Raw genomic sequence first — 17,225 nt, 5'->3', positions numbered from 1 at the left:
CAGCTCTGGAGTTCCTTACAATGCAAGTGAAAGATGATTAGGCCTTCGAAGCGCTAAAAAGCAGAAAGTCAGCATGAAAGTAATTCATGATACTCCAGTGGTTAAATCAATGGAGTCGTATGGGTTACTTTTATGCTGAATTTATCTCCTTTTTAGAGTTTCAAAGGCCTGATCATCATTCACTTGCATTGTATGGACCTGCAGAGCTGAAATATTCTTCTAAAAATCTTCGTTTGTGTTCAGCAGATGAAAGTCAAACAAATCTGGGATGGCATGCGGGTGAGAAAATGATGAAAATTTTCATTTTTGGGTGAACTATCCCTTTAACAACAAACACTGAACTGAAGAAATGCGATGTCTAGATAACATACAATACTGACAATGTAGAAAGCCATAATGTTGTGTGTATAATCATTAAGAATACCATACTGGTATACTGTAGATCACAAGTGCACTCAAAATGCAATTTTACATATTTCAATTTGTAGATGTGTTAATTAAAATATGATCAATATGCTCTTTAAACGAATATATGTGATCCTGGTTCTTTAAAAAAAAAATGTTACAATACCCTGTTTATGATTCTAAGCTTGGGACACATGTAAAACCGTTACATTTTTGGTTGCTGGTTTATACAAATTTATCTTACTCATAGGAAGAAGGAAAAATCTTCAGCTCGCGCATTACGAATAGTTTTGACATATCAGCCCAAACCAATAGTCTTTACATCACAAGGGCTGCTGTAGTAGCCTATGTGGATGATTGGGTGTTGAGTCTGCATAGGATGCACTGTTGTCAGGGAGAAGTGCAAGTCACCTTCACGCGGTTGGCCCAGAAGCCCATATCTAACGCAATCACAGAACTACACCAACCACGGACGGCGGTCCCGAAAAGAGGTCCATCATGTGTGGCCACTAAATGAACGGTCCTGCCGTTATTTATTGGCTCCGTTCGCGTGAATGAGAATTTTCAGAATCCCTGAGTTGAACGACAAAGCCGATGATGGGTTTATCGCTCCGGTGAAAGCGGGCGCCAAAGAGATTTAATGCGCCTCTGAATGCTTTAAGCCCGTCACTGGCGGCGGGTGCAAAACGGGATATCTCGGCGTCTCCTCCTCGGTTACCCCGGACGCTTTACCCCAGCCATGGCTCTGGTGACTCTGCAGCGCTCCCCTACACCCAGCGCCGCATCCTCAGCCAGCACCAACGCAGGGGAGGTGAGTGGAGGCTGACGGGGGAGGAAGTGCCGGGAATGCATGTGTAAATAAGCTTTAAAGAGCTCATATTAACCAGGCCTGTTGCTCTTGGAGCATCCCTTCAGCACATCGCCTATCTAATCATGTACAAATGCGATAATATTACTAATTTACCACAAGAAGTCGCCGGGTTCAACCTGCTGTGTAGATGAGCCGCGTGGTGAAGGTTTGACATTAGTGAGGTTGTTGTTTTTTTCCAGCCCGTGTATGTGAGAGGATGATGATGGGGATTAACTTGACTTGCCCAAACTAAGCAAAGCATATTAGTATTGTATAATGGTTATATAGTTTATGTCAAATATATCTACCCATATGTCCTTTTTAAAGTTTATCCTGCCTCACGTGCAGTAGTGTAAGGGGGCGTTTACACCGAATGCGTTTTTGCGTCCCTCAGCACTGTTTTTCAATGGTTTATCTGTGTAAACATGCCATAGTCAGATGTTTTTGATCGCTGCGCCGCACCTTGCTGGGTTTTTTTTTTTTAGACACCGTGTTAAGTTAAAAATAACTTAAGCTGTTAAAAACGCGTCACGAGACACCGCTCTATTCGATGCGCTGCGTCTCGCTTTTTAGCGCAAGAGCGCGTTCTGTCTGAACAGCCCCTATTATCTTATTCGGGGATTAAATTGCATTTATGGGGATAAATTGACTGCTGCTTTGTAATATTTAATGTATGACGCAAAATATGGTGAAATATTTTTTAGCCATACCACGAATGCTTTACAGTAGTTTATCAGAAGGATTCAATATTTGATACTTTTGACCAATTGAGCGTTGGCAGCTCTCTCTCAGTACACTCACTGCCGCTGCAATGATGTCATATAATAGATATACTCTGCCTGGTGACCAATCATGAGGCCCAGAATTTTGTCATGTCTCCCCACCAGATTTGTTGTTCACGTTGATGTCAGAGACAGATCACTAATAAGTTATCCTGCTGTAGTATAAGCCCACATTAATGCCCATCCCCGAGGCTTTCCATTTGTAATGCATCCTAAATTTTAAGGGAAAGTTAACCCAAAAAAGAAATAAAAAAATTCTCATCATTTACTCACCCTCATGCTATCCCACATGAGTATGACTTTATTTATTTTGCTGAACACAAACAAAGAATTTTAAAAGAATATCTCAGCTCTGTTGGTCCTCACAATGCAAGTGAATGGGAACCAAAACTGTGAAGGTCCAAAATGCACATAAAGGCAGCATAAAAGGAATTCATATGACTCCAGTGGGTAAATCAATATGATAGGTGTGGGTGAGAAACAGATCAATATTAAAGTCTTTTTTTTATACTATAAATTCTCCTCCCTGCCCAGTAGGTGGCAATATGGACAAAGAATGCGAATAGCCAAAAACAAAAGAAGAAGAATGTGAAAGTAAAGATTTCTAGTAAAAAAGGAATTAAATATTGATTTGTTTCTTACCCACACCTATCACATCTCTTCTGAAGATATGGATTTAACCACTGGAGTATCATGGATTACTTTTATGCTGCCTCTATATGCTTTTTGGACCTTCAAAGTTCTGGCCACCATTGACTTGCAATGTATGGACCCACAGCGCTAAAATGTTCTTTGTTTGTATTCTGCAGAAGAAAGAAATTCATACACATCTGAGATGGCATGAGGGTGAGTAAATGATGAGAGAATTTTCATTTTTGGGTGAATTATTCCTTTAAGAGTAAACTTGCTCTTCATACTACTTAAAATCTCGAGCCTAGGGTCCAGTCTACAATCTCCCTATAAAATGATTGTGGTTTCATCCCATCAAACCAAGGATGTAATCAAATATTTTAAACTGATCCACTATTCTGAATATTGGGGGGACATGTCCTACTCAACGTCTATGGTGGTTACGGTCCTGATTGAAATATTCTGCTGTCAGTGGCTCTGTGTTTGACTGTAAACCAGGATGAGAGATAATCACAATTGGTTGGTATAAGCATAGTCATTTCATAAACCACGTTTTCTACCAGAGACCTTTTTAAATTCTTGTTTACTGTTTTTATTTGTCAGGATATAGGCAGTGATGATGATCGAAAAGCAAACCTAAGGTCAGTGATTAGTTTATTTAATCCATTCATTTTTTTAACTATGATAATTCATCTTATTTTTGAATGTGTTTATAATTGTGTGTATGGTCTGTTTCAGCTTGAGTGAAAGTTTCTTCATGGTAAAGGGGGCAGCTTTGTTTTTACAGCAAGGCAGCAGTCCACAAGGGCCCAGAACACCCACCCATCACAAAAACGCAGGTAAACCACCACAGCACACAGGTGGATGTAATTGATTTCTGTTACATTGTGATGCCATTGTTGATGAAACTAGTGCTTTATTGTCCATAATATTGTAACACTGCATTGAGTTTTTCTTCTGTTTGTTATTGTTTATTGGGGTTAAAGGTGATCTTCCACAGCACCTACAAGTAATGATAAACACCCTTCGCTCTGAAGACAGAATCACATTGGTAAGTGACAAACTGACAATGTCTTTAATTTTTCATAGTACAGTGTTAGAAAAACAAATCCAAAGTAAAGGTCGACCGATAGTGGATTTTGCAGATACCGATAACTAAGCTGGTGAAAAAGGTGGATAGCCGATTTATCGGCTGATAGGTTTTAAAATGATTTATTGAATTTAAAAAAAATCTCTTAGTCTTTCCTTACTGTGACAGGCACAGAGGCAACAAGAGTCTAAAATTAATATCATTCTAGATGCAGTTTATTGTGCAACCAAAATACCAATAATAATCTGAATAAAATAAGATTTGGTGCATAACAATAGGGACTCTTATTTTGAAATGTCTGTGCTCCCAGCTCACACAACTTATATCTACTTAACAACAAAACCTCTTTGGAGTTTTCATTTTTATAACTTTACTGTAACAAATTGGACCCCCCTCAACCCCCAGATCTCATCGGATCTGCATGAATAAAACGTGAGACTTTTTTATTCAACAAGGTGGATTAAGATGAAGTTTCCATTCTTCATTTTGTAACCATTCCAACAGGTAATGTTGGCATTCTCTCAACCTTTTTGGCAAACATGCAGTTCTCCAATGCCGCAATTCGTTGTGACTAATTATTAGCAATTAATTGTCAAGCCACCTACTATTACATTTTGTTTGTCCTAAATGATTGATTTATTGTACCGTAACTATATGGAATGATAATGTGTACTGTATACATACCCTGGCTTTTCTCTGTCTATGTTTTCAATCAGTTTCTTAAGTGTCCAGCTCTGTGCATCGCATAGTCATGTGGAACAACAAACTCCATGCAGAGTCAGTGATTGTTTTTATTTTACTTACTTTCTTGAAGAACCAAGGAGGTCTAACTATAGAATCCTCTAGCGCTGGAAACGGAGGATTAATAAAAAAAATAAAAAAAAGTACCAGCAACTATCTGCGTAGCTATTTGCCGATACCAAATAGTTCCAAAAAGCAACCATCTGCACTGATGTATCAGTAAAACCAATGTATCGGTCGACCTCTTTTTCAAAATGCATTCACCAATTTCCACTCTCTCCATCAACAGGCTGTTAGGTTAGAAAGTGGATGGACAGATCATGTGCGGTACATGGTGGTTGTGTACACAAATGGGCGTGAGGACACTGAAGAGAACATACTGCTGGGGATGGACTTCACAGATAATGACAGGTAGGGACATGGTAGAGCAAACTAACTGCCTTTATGAATTCTCCGCAGACTCCTGCATTCTCTGTATCACACTTATTAGAAGACACATGTTTGTTTGTTGGTTTGTCATAGTAAAAGCTGCTCTATTGGGATGACCCTTCCGCTGTGGAGTGATACCAAGATCCACTTGGATGGAGATGGGTAAATATACTGGTTCACTTTCAATAGGGCAAAGGTCAAAGCCTACTTTAAGGTAGGTCTTAAAGTATTGGGTATCCTCAATGTGACTCACAGGAACATTTCTGACCCAGTTAAGTCCAGTAGTATTGAGGAAAAAAGTAACTTGTTGATCATTATTTTTTTAATACTGCCAAACACCTGCTTTAGTTTTGCAAGAGATCTACCTTCATTTTTTTGCTCACGTCCACTGTCGATAAAATGTTGTTTGCCAGATTCCCAAATGTTATAGTTGTCACATCTGAAATTACAAAGTACATCAATTAAAACCCAATAGAAAAGTCCTTGATGTTCTGTGTACAGAGAATGGTATCTGCAGGTTCAGTATAAAATAACATGTTTATGGTTTCTGTGCATGTGACCTGGGTGCTATTGGCAGACTTTAAAGTCACACTGTGCACAGAGAATTTTCCACTGGCTTGTGGTGTGAAATTACTCCATTGACCAGTCTAAGAAAGCAGCATTAGCCTAGTTTCCATCCACTTTTTGCGCTATTTTGTTATCGACAAAGTGAGAATGCATAAAATATTTTCTGCGAAATTTGCCATCTTTTGCCTGTTTCCATTCAAATGGCCTTTTATCGATAAAAATGGTGTGCGTGATGACGTCATGCCTAAAAAAAACACTTTGTCACATATGTTTTGGTTTAGCGCAAAATAAATCTGCCCTGAAGCTGTTTCCATACAGAAATGTGTGTTTATCGCTAATTCGCCTCCCAGATGTCCCTAATTTTTTTCCTCTGAAGTTTTGGTAAAATGGGGAGAGTATTGAGACAATTCATTGAAATTAACCAGCTAACTGTCATTTTAATATCACGAATAAATGCAATCAGAAGAGGAGGAATTACAATCAAAAGGGAGCAGTTGCCCTTCTGATAGGACTGTAATATTGGTCCTGATGTTGCGGCTATCGTAGGTTGCCATCAGTTCCGACCCGAAAGCGAATCACCATGGCCCTGTTCAAGCTGACAACCTGCACCAAGTAGTGGGGACATTTTCGGTCTTAGTATAAGGACCATCCATCGATGTGTGTATATGCTGTGTGCACAGCTATGAAAGAAAAACTGATGCTGTGTAATTTCAGGGTTTACACATTCCTGATATTCAATAGGCTATTTTGAACAATCATCTAATCTAAAGCATTGCCATCTCAACTGCATTATGTCCTGCATATTTGTCCCACAACTTTTAACGACCAACTGATCTTGATTGTCATCTAAAATTAATTTTAGCCTCATAATGCAATTTACATTTTCTGAAGAAGCTCAGCAAATGCGATCCGAGGTAAAGATGGTTAGATTTAAAATATTTAAAAGTTTTAAAAGGTTCAAAAGCTCAATTTCTGAAAGTGAACTCAGCATTGGACAAATAGTTCTGATAGTTTATACTCTTGAAGTGTAGAAAATGTCATTCAGCCGACTTTGTTCGTCTACAGAACAGGGTACGGCTAATTTAAGTTTGTAAGGCATATATAGGTCTAAAAATATAATTTTTTTCGTTTGGTAATTAATTTTTTTTAATTTAATGCATTTTCCTTTTGGTAATTTATTTAATTTATTATAGGGAATTTTGCTGGCATTGTTTTCAAAAGTAAACTAAATAATAATTTTATAGAATTGGGCTATATGTTAGTGTTCCAAAAAAGCACACTGAAGCTATTCTCCTAGTATTATTTATTTTTTATTTTTTATTTAAAACATCTTTGTGCACAGAAATTATATGTTTTTTGTATTGTGGGCTAATTCCGTGACTGCCGTCTATTATTTTGAATGGTGTGAAAAAGCAACTTTAATAAATAAACGGATGTCTACCATGATTAAATCAATCGCAAAGAGTGGCCATTCATTTGTTCTCCATGCACTTGTGTGCATGTCTTGATACGAGATATTTGTATTGGCACTCCTGGAAGTGTCATGTTTGCAGTGATTGGATCTTTATGCCGTTCAGATCAATCTATAATCACGTACAATAAATTGGCTTTCAAGGATCCTATACCTTGTCGTCATGATTAACACAGGCTAATCATTGGGGTAAATTCTGTCATGTGACACTACATTTTTGCGTTAATGCCAATTTTCTCGACAAAAAGTGTTTCCAAACCAGTTTTTCGTGACATTTGATGTATCGACATAGAGTTTATGTGCTAGAGTTAAACGGAAAAATATTATGTCGACACTTGTGAAATTTTAGCGATAATTTGCGTTTCCATTAGCTTCATTTTGATGCGCCAAAACTTATTTAGCAAAAAGTCCTTGGATGGAAACGTAGTTACTGTCCTGGTGTGTGTATCACCCTATACATTTATATATAATTTCCAAACATGCAAGAGCTCATAATTTGAATTCCTCTACTGTGCTATCTCTTCTTCCAGAGGTTTCAGTGTGAGCACAGCAGGAAGACTGCATGTCTTTAAGCCTGTGTCAGTCCAGGCAATGTGGTATGTTGCTTTATTTGTTGCATAATTTTATAGAGGAAATAAAATGTTTGCATTTAATATTATATATACTAAACGATAAAATAAATCCTCTCATTTTTTTTTAAATAAAATTGTCATTGTCATTATGTTTATATATATATATATATATATATATATATATATATATATATATATATACACATATATACACACACACACACACACACACACACACACAATTGAAGTCAGAAGTTTACGTGCACCTTAGCCAAATACATTTAAACACATTTAAAAACATTCCCTGTCTGAGGTCAGTTAGGATCACTACTTTATTTTAAGAATGTGAAATGCCAGGATAATAGTAGAGAGAATGATTTATTTCAGCTTTTATTTATTTCATCCCTTTCCCAGTGAGTCAGAGGTTTACATTACTTTATTAGTATTTGGTATCATTGCCTTTAAATTGTTTAACTTGAGTCAAACATTTTGGGTAGCCTTCCACAAGCTTCTCACAATAAGTTGCTGGAATTTTGGCCCATTCCTCCAGACAGAACTGGTAAAACTGAGCCGGGTTTGTAGGCCCCTTGCTCGCACACGCTTTTTCAGTTCTGCCCACAAAGTTTTTATCGGATTGAGGTCAGGGCTTTGTGATGCCCATTCCAATACCTTGACTTTGTTGTCCTTAAGCATTTTGCCACAACTTTGGAGGTATGCTTGGGGTCATTGTCCATTTGGAAGACCCAATTTGACCAAGCTTTAACTTCCTGGCTGATGTTTTGAGATGTTGCTTTAATTTATCCACATAAATTTCCATCCTCATGATGCCATCTCTTTTGTGAAGTGCACCAGTCCCTCCTGCAGCAAAGCACCCCCACAACATGATGCTGCCACCCATATGCTTCACGGTTGGGATGGTGTTCTTCGGCTTGCAAGCCTCACCCTTTTTCCTCCAAACATAACTGTGGAGGTGAGGGCATGGTTGAGCGTCCATTTGGGGAGAGAGAAAGCAGTAACGATATCCACCTGAGATGAATTGTGACTAATTATCATCTCTATGTTCACAGTGAGAGAGTCGGGGGAGATAAAAGTCAGCCAGTTCACAGGAGAGAGATAAACAGACCAGAGTCTTCTTGTCTGACCCCTGAGAGAGAGTCTTGTGTTGAGTGACACTGAAAAGCCGTCTTATGTTTTGAGTAAACCTGTACAGCGATTGCTGGTTATTTGTGAATAAAACAGACTCATGTGAACTGAAAACCGGTTCCCTCTTCCTCCTTTATCTGCCTAACCTGAACCTTGGTTACAATAACGATTGTCATTATGGCCAAACAGTTAATAAGTTGTTTCATTAGACCAGAAGACATTTCTTCAAAAAGTAAGATATTTGTCCCCATGTGCACTTAAAAATTGTAGTCTGGCTTTTTTATGGCGGTTTTGGAGCAGTGGCTTCTTCCTTGCTGAGCAGCCTTTCAGGTTATATCAATATAGGACATGTTTTATTGTGGATATAGATACTTGTCTACCTGTTACCTCCAGAATGTTCACAATGTCCTTTACTGTTGTTCTGGGATTGATTTGCACTTTTTGCACCAAAAGGAGACAGAATGCGTCTCCTTCCTGAGCGGTATGATGGCTGCATGGTCCCATGGTGTTTATACTTGCGTACTATTGTTTGTACAGATGAATGTGGTACCTTCAGGCATTTGGAAATTGCTCCCAAGGATGAACCAGACTTATCGAGGTCCACAATGTTTTTTCTGGGGTCTTTGCTGATTTCTTTTGTTTTTTCCATGATGTCAAGCAAAGAGGCACTGAGTTTGATGGTAGGCCTTAAAATACATCCACAGGTACACCTCCATTTCAGTACACCTATCAGAAGCTAATTGGCTAATTGTCTAAAGGCTTGACATTTTCTGGAACATTCCAAGCTGCTTAAAAGTACAGTTAACTTAGTGGATGTAAACATCTGGCCCACTGCAATTGTGATATAGTCAATTTAAAGTGAAACAATCTGTCTATATATATATACATATATATATATATATATATATATAATGTGTGTGTGTGTGTGTGTGTGTGTGTGTATATATATATATATATATATATATATATATATATATATATATAGATAGATATATAATATAATATAATATATATATATATATACTGTATATATTATTCATACACACACATTGTTTAAATCAAATGTAAGTGCCTCACTTGTATTGTAGGTCTGCCCTCCAGGTATTGCACAAAGCATGCGAGGTGTCCCGTAGGTACAACTATTTCCCAGGGGGAATGGCCCTCACCTGGGCTGGCTATTATGAGAGCTGCATCTCCTCAGAGCAGAGCTGTATCAATGAGTGGAATGCCATGACAGATCTGGAGACCACCAGGCCTGACTCCCCAGTCATGTTTTCTGATCAGTAAGTTCCGTGTCACTGGATGGTCAAAAGCAGAAATCTTCATTGCCACCACAACATTTTCACTCCAACAACTAATTAATGAACTGATTACAATATATATATATATATATATATATATATATATATATATATATATAAGTGAAAGATTATGTAAGATATGACCTTCAATATTTTAATATGGGGCCAATGTTTTTAATATTTTGCTGTGACCCCACGGACTAACGGGACCATAATATTTGTTTCATGTCATGCACAGGCCAACTGAGAGAGAGAGAACAGAGTGTATGATCAAAGCCAAACTCCGAAACATAATGATGTTTCAGGACCTGGAAAATATTACTTCCAAGGAGGTATGTATGATGAGAGTTTTATGCCATGGTTTAAATGAATAATCTGAACCCTAATTGAATGGCTGGGGCATCAACCATGGAGGGAACATTAAATTGAATTAGAACTCATTCCTTTCATTTCTGTAGATCCGAAATGAACTGGAACAACACATGAGCTGCAACCTGAGGGAGTATAAAGAGTTTATTGACAATGAGATGCTGCTTATCCTGGGCCAGATGGACAAGGCTACATTCATATTTGACCATCTGTACCTGGTAAAGCTTCCTCCTACAAGTTTTCTCTTCCACCACATGCTCAAGTGATTCTTGTTAAGGGCAATTTTGCTAAATTTGTTTAAAGTGTTTGCTTGCCTAAAAAGCACATACTGCAAGAAAGTGTTAAAAGAAAGGCTGATGTGTATAATAATATTTGACATTAGTTTTGGATATTTCTATTTCTTCATGACAGTAAAAAGTCTCCTTTGGTTTACGACCAAAAGATATTGTTATTGACAGTTGCTTTAAGACTCTGTAGCCAATTAGACTCTTAAGCTATGGTTGTTGCACATCTCATTTATTTCAGGGCTCAGAATGGAACGCATCCAATTTGGAAGAGCTCCAAGAATCTGGGTCAGTGCAGAGTTTTATGATATCATTCCAAGTGTGCACTGAGTTAAGATTACACTTGTATTTAACACAGATCGGCAATAAACAATCTAACATCAGTGTATTTTATGCAGGGTTGGGTATATCCTCAATGTCACAAGAGAGATTGACAACTTTTTCCCAGGTACTTTTTGTTATTATAACATCCGTGTTTATGATGATGAGACTACAGATCTGCTGGCCCACTGGAACGAAACCTACAACTTCATAGTTAAAGCCAAGTGAGTTACTTTTCATGTCTAGAAAGATATTGAAAAAAATTGTCTCTATTCCTGTCTCCTTTCTTTTGACCTTTGTATAGATGGGTTATATTTGATCCTGCTAGCTTTTGCTACCCTTATTGTACAATAAAATAAAAAGCTGTTTTTTTCCCATAATAATAATAATAATAATAATAAAACTCTTATGATTTAGATGCCCTGTATGTCATTTGTATAGGAAAAACAACTCTAAATGCCTAGTCCATTGCAAGATGGGAGTGAGCCGCTCAGCATCCACTGTAATTGCTTATGCTATGAAGGAGTGTGGATGGTCGCTTGAGAAGGCATACAATTTTGTCAAACAGAAGAGAAGTATAGCACAACCCAATCCAGCTTTCATGAAACAACTGGCTGAGTATGAGGGGATTTTAGATGCCAGGTGGGAAAAGCCAAGATAAAGAGATGCATTTCATTTGACATCATGAACTTTTTTCAGCATTTACATTTATTCATTCAGCCGAAACGTTTATCCAAAGCAACATGTTTTTCGATATTTACATTTGTAGGCAATTTGTTAGTCACTGGAATGTGAATACAGTATTAAGGGAATAGAAATTAAATAAAAAAATGCTTTTGACCAGCATTAATTTTCATGCTGTTCCAGACTGGTTTGCTGTTTAGTGCTGGTTTGATGCTGATCTAGCTGATGAAGCTGACTGACTAACAAAGACTTGCTAGTTAAACAACCTAGTAGGGACACCAGTGCACTAGCATCAAAAATACAACATTTGCTGGTGACTTAATACTGAACTAAGAACCAACCTGTTGCTTTTTCTTTTTTTTTTTTTTTGTATTGTGAGTTTGCTTCGATAATGTGAAAACAAAATTGATCACCAATGTGACTGCTACCTCTGTTTTCTGTCATTGCAGCAAGCAGCGACACAACAAACTCTGGCAACCAGATGGTGACGAGTACTCATTGGAGGGTCTCCAGGCTTCAGCTGCCAGTGGTGACCAGACTCCATTTTCCTCACTTCCTGATCAGGAGGATGCGGCATGGGGCCAAGGAGGAGCAAGTTCTTCCCTTTGCTGTGGAGATGAGCCAACAGACCATCTCAATTACAACTACTACTTCCGCCGACTTTCAGATACCGCTCTGGACAGTGAACCATCAACGCCAGTTCGAGGTCCTCCACTTTTAGGCATGGAGCGAGTCTTCATTGAGATTGAAGATGTTGAGAGGGATGCATTGTTGGATGATGAGGGCTTCCCCACAGCTCACTTGGCCCTCCCTGGGGAGGGCACAGCAGCCCAGACCTGCAGCCGGTTGGAGCCTTTGGAGGACTTGCGTTTGCGGCTGGAGTTTAGCACAGTGGTAGAGGAGGATGAGGAGGAAGCACAAAAGGAAGAAGCAGAGATGGCAGCCTTAGCTCGTGGCGAGGAGATGCCGAGAGATGACGAACGTCTGGCAAACTTGAACCGCTTTAACAACGAGAACGCCAACAACAGCAACAGGCTGGCTGGGAAACGCAGCTGCCCTTCCGGCTTTGACGTGAGTATGACGTCTTAGCTGTAGCGGCAGCTCTCCAGGCTTGTATGCAAGCTCTTATAGCTGTGAATCCATCCTAAACGCTTTTCTTTCTCTAAAGCATCGCCTACTCTTACACCTTTTAAAAAACCTAACCATGCATTCTCCCTGCCTGTGTGTATTCATCGGTTTAGGACAGTGCTAGCATTGGAAACCCCTTCAAAGTGAAGCCCTCATATCAGTCGTGCCGAGACTGCCTGCGCCTGCCCAGTGGCCGCCGCTGTGAACGTCGCAACCATCGCCTTAACCTGCCACGTCACACTGGCCTGCCCAGAATCTCCATCCAGGCCCCTGGGGGAAACCAATTTAGTACCATTGCCATCAATAAGGTGCCTCCCACTGTCCCTCGCCATCACATATGCAGCGGACACTGCCAGTGCACTCGTTACTCCAGTGCTCCTGAAGTGGTGAGCTTGGATGCTTACCACAAGCAACTGGCTTTGCCTAAGAGCTGCAATGATCTTCCTCAGGATTTTCATTATTCCTTGGAGACTGAGGACATGGATGAGAGGCACAAAATGGAGGGGGAAGAGGAGGGCAGCAAGGAAAGCTCCAGCAGTCCTACTACAGAGCTTACTCTCCTGAGGCTCAGTCTGGGTGGTGAGAGGCCTACTGCGGAGATCAGCCAGGGGACATACCTGGAGACACAGATCTCTCAGTCAGAACAGATGGACTTGAGTGTAGAGGACACTGCCACAGAGGACATGGAAGTGGATGATGGGACCATCCCAATGGACTCTGCTAAATGCCCCACACTACAGCAAACTTTCACACCAGCCTCCTCACCACAAAGCTCTGCACTGATGCGAAGCTCCAGCAGCGAAAGTCTGCAGAGCATACAGGGAGGGCAGCCAGGCATGGTACGTCAGCGAGCCCTAGAGATTGAAAGCCGTATGCGGCTTGCGGGTATGACCATGCCCTCCCAACTCAAACGGTCAAATTCACTGGCTAAGCTCTGTGATTTGGCCATCTCCACCGAGGACCTCACACTTGCTGCCACAGTCTCCATTGACTACAATGAGCAAGACTCTGCTATTGGCATGCAATCCTCTTGCTCTCCCAAGTTCTCTTTAACTGTGTTGCAAAATTTAAAAAGCTGACTTCTCAAAGATTTCAGAACTGCTTTCTCAGTGAATGGTACAGCTCCATGACAAACCGACAAAGTCCTACAATGGAGCCTGTTGCTGCAATACACCTCATGAGAACAATCAAGCCAGAGTTGGACCTCCTTCCAACAGCCCTTAACATAACTGCACTGCATTTCTCATGTTTGTCTGTGCTTTAACTAAGATGTATATTAAAGAAGCATGCTCTGGCTTGGACCTTCATTAACGACTTTGTTGATAACACTTTGCTTTGTCTTGCTAAAGGAAGTGCTACTGATTAATGTTTTAATATACATGTGACCCATCTGTAGGTGGTGTAATACAGACCTAACAAAACCGTAAATATACAGGCTGAGTGCAACGATTTTCCTACAATCCTTAAAGAATTTGTGTAGGACTGATTGTTCAAATATTCTGTTGATCTCCATAATTTAATTTTACTACTTTAAGATACTTTAAAGGAATATTCTGTGTTCAATACAAGTTAAGCTCAGTCAACAGTATTTATGGCAAAATGTTGATTACCACTTTAGACTTGTCCCTCCTTTTCTTTATAAAAAGCAAAAATCTGGGTTACAGTGAGGCACTTACAATGGAAGTGAATGGGGCCAATCCGTAAACATTAAAATACTCATTGTTTCAAAAGTATCAACGAAAACAATATGGGTGTTAACATTATTTTAGTGTGATAAAATGCTTACTAACCTTTTCTGTGTAATGTTATATACAATTTTTCAATTTTGTTGCCATGACACAAAGCCATAAACCCTGAAAACCTAAAACGACAGTTTAAAAACTGTACAGCTCAAATAACACACAAGTTTTAACAGAAGAATTCATGTAAGTGCTTTTATAAAATTAAAAGCTTCACATTTCTGCCTTTAAACCCTTCAAAAATTGGCCCCAGTTTAATAAAAAAAAAGATCATGAACAAAATCTTAACCCAAAGCTTATGCCTTACAAAAAAGAAATTGATAAATATTTTGCAATTAACATTAACATAAATATTTTAGTGGCAACGTTGTTTACGGCAAACAATTGTTGTCTTCAACAGCAATATAGTTCCACAAATGTTTTTGAAGAACTCTGTCAACTACAAAGTAATTTAAGACTAAAAATCTGTCTAAAATTGATTAACATGTCTATTGAAGTCACTGTGTTACTCCACCCTGATATTTACTTGAATCATTAATTGTTGTCTTTTAAGATCAACATATTCCATTTGCAGAAATTACAATATCAACAAAGCCACATAATTAGTCTTTTATCCAGAGAAAACAGAAACATAATTTGTATTAGAACTTCTCACCTGGTGTTTTTCACATCAGGTGGATCTGAAATGTACTACTAGAGTACAGCTCTAATGTAATTTAGCTTATGCTGTTTATTGTACAAATTGTAGCCTGTGATGTGCAAAAAGGCTTTATCAGCAACACATTTGTATAATACAGTCTTCAAGTTGATAGTATGATAATGTGGGGCCTAGAGACTTTCTTGAGCTTGTCAATTAACTACCATTAGGTGCATGAAACGTGTACCAGAACATATAAAGTTGGATCAGTGCTCTGAGGTAACTAGTAACAATTATATAAGTATTGGTTAAACTCGAACTTAATTTCAAATGTGTTTATATATACACCGATCAGCCACAACATTAAAACCACCTGCCTAATATTGTGTAGGTCCCCCTCATGCCACCAAAACAGCGCCAACCTGTTAGCATTTCTGAATAGTATTCTCTATTGACCTCTCTCATCAACAAGGCATTTCCATCCGCGGAACTGCCACTCACTGGATGTTTTTTGTTTTTGGCACCATTCTGAGTACATTCTAGAGACTGCTGTGTGTGAAAATCCCAGGAGATCAGCAGTTACAGAAATACTCAAACCAGCCCGTCTGGCATCAACAATCATCCATGTGATTATCTAATCAGCCAATCGTGTGGCAGCGGTGCAGTGCATAAAAGCATGCAGATACGGGTCAGGAGCTTCAGTTAATGCTCACATCAACCATCAGAATGGGGGAAAAATTTTGATCTCAATGATTTGGACCGTGGCATGATTGTTGGTGCCAAATGGGCTGGTTTGAGTATTTCTGTAACTGCTGATCTCCTGGGATTTTCATGCGCAACAGTCTCTAGAATTTACTCAGAATGGTGCCAAACACAAAAAACATCCAGTGAGCGGCAGTTCTGTGGACGGAAATGCCTTGTTGATGAGAGAGGTCAACAGAGAATGGCCAGACTGGTTCGAACTGACAAAGTCTACAGTAACTCAAGATAACTGCTCTATACAACTGTTGTGAGATGAATATCATCTCAGAATGCTATTCTGAGATGCGGGTTGGTGCTGTTTTGGTGGCATGAGGGGGACCTACACAATATTAGGCAGGTGGTTTTAATATTGTGGCTGATCGGTGTGTGTGTGTGTGTGTATATATACTGTATATATATGATATATATATATCATATATATACAGTATGTATGTATGTGTGTGTGTGTATATATATATATAATTGGCCTTTATGTTGTTTACTATGGTTATTTTTGTAACATTTAAAATATGCAAAGTGGCCTGTGCAATAAGTATAAGCAAGAATTTGAGGATAATCTAATAATGTTCACTTAGAAAAAGGTTATGAGACATGAGAGAAGAGCACTTTGAGTGAAAGCTTTTTAGCATAATCCACATGGGCTCAATCACTGTTGAATGGAAACCATGTAATGACTTTTGGAACTTAATATTGGCTTTGTTTTATACATATATATTTATTTGTTCATATTTTATTGTTGTATGGATGTGAAAAATTGTTAAGAGTATTTCTTTAAATCAAAAATGTTTGCCAAAATGATGGCCTCCCAAAGAGAGTAAAGTTGTCTTGCTTTTTGCTTATAGCTCGTCGTACCTACATCCAGCTGCTGCTGATTTACATTCTAGACATTTTTGTTTGTTCAGACATGTAAGTGCCTTACTTGTTGCCATTAACTGTTCTTTTTTAAAAATGCTCTTCGTTTTTTCTTCACCTGGTAATTGTCTTTATAAAGCAAAGTTTATTTTAAACGAATGCATATTTGTGGTTTATTATAGTCAGTTTGTCTCTTCATATTAAAATGACATTTAATTGTTTAACATGGGAAACCAACGTCTCCTTTTTCATTATATTTTAGTTATTTAATTATTTATTTATTTTTGGGCATGTTTGAATGCACTAAACTTACAGTAAAGCCCACTGGAATAAATAGAACATTGACTTTAACCCTAACTATTTAACCCTAACCCTTCTTATAAAGTGACTTGGAACATGCATCATTTTTTTTTACCATTTTAAGTTGTGCTGCAATTTCTTTTGTAATAATGTACTGTACAGATGATT

At 38.6% G+C, this 17,225-nt stretch overlaps 1 protein-coding gene across 1 annotated transcript; it reads left to right on the top strand.

Annotated features, from left to right (window-relative positions):
* Nucleotides 1-812: 812 nt before the first annotated feature.
* On the top strand, nucleotides 813-15,513 carry LOC127422043 (protein phosphatase Slingshot homolog 1-like). The gene is made up of 15 exons (XM_051665384.1): nucleotides 813-1,216; nucleotides 3,271-3,308; nucleotides 3,406-3,506; nucleotides 3,654-3,718; nucleotides 4,788-4,909; nucleotides 5,021-5,089; nucleotides 7,496-7,561; nucleotides 9,769-9,963; nucleotides 10,220-10,313; nucleotides 10,440-10,568; nucleotides 10,876-10,922; nucleotides 11,033-11,179; nucleotides 11,397-11,597; nucleotides 12,089-12,710; nucleotides 12,881-15,513. Exons 1-15 carry the CDS (start codon nucleotides 1,145-1,147, stop codon nucleotides 13,844-13,846), a joined length of 2,934 nt encoding a protein of 977 aa, XP_051521344.1. The 5' UTR covers nucleotides 813-1,144; the 3' UTR covers nucleotides 13,847-15,513.
* The last annotated feature ends 1,712 nt before the right edge of the window (nucleotides 15,514-17,225 follow it).

This window comes from Myxocyprinus asiaticus, chromosome 3 (genome assembly GCF_019703515.2).
Source record: "Myxocyprinus asiaticus isolate MX2 ecotype Aquarium Trade chromosome 3, UBuf_Myxa_2, whole genome shotgun sequence".
Classification (NCBI taxonomy): Eukaryota; Metazoa; Chordata; class Actinopteri; order Cypriniformes; family Catostomidae; genus Myxocyprinus; species Myxocyprinus asiaticus.
This window is presented reverse-complemented; position numbering and strand designations above follow the sequence as displayed.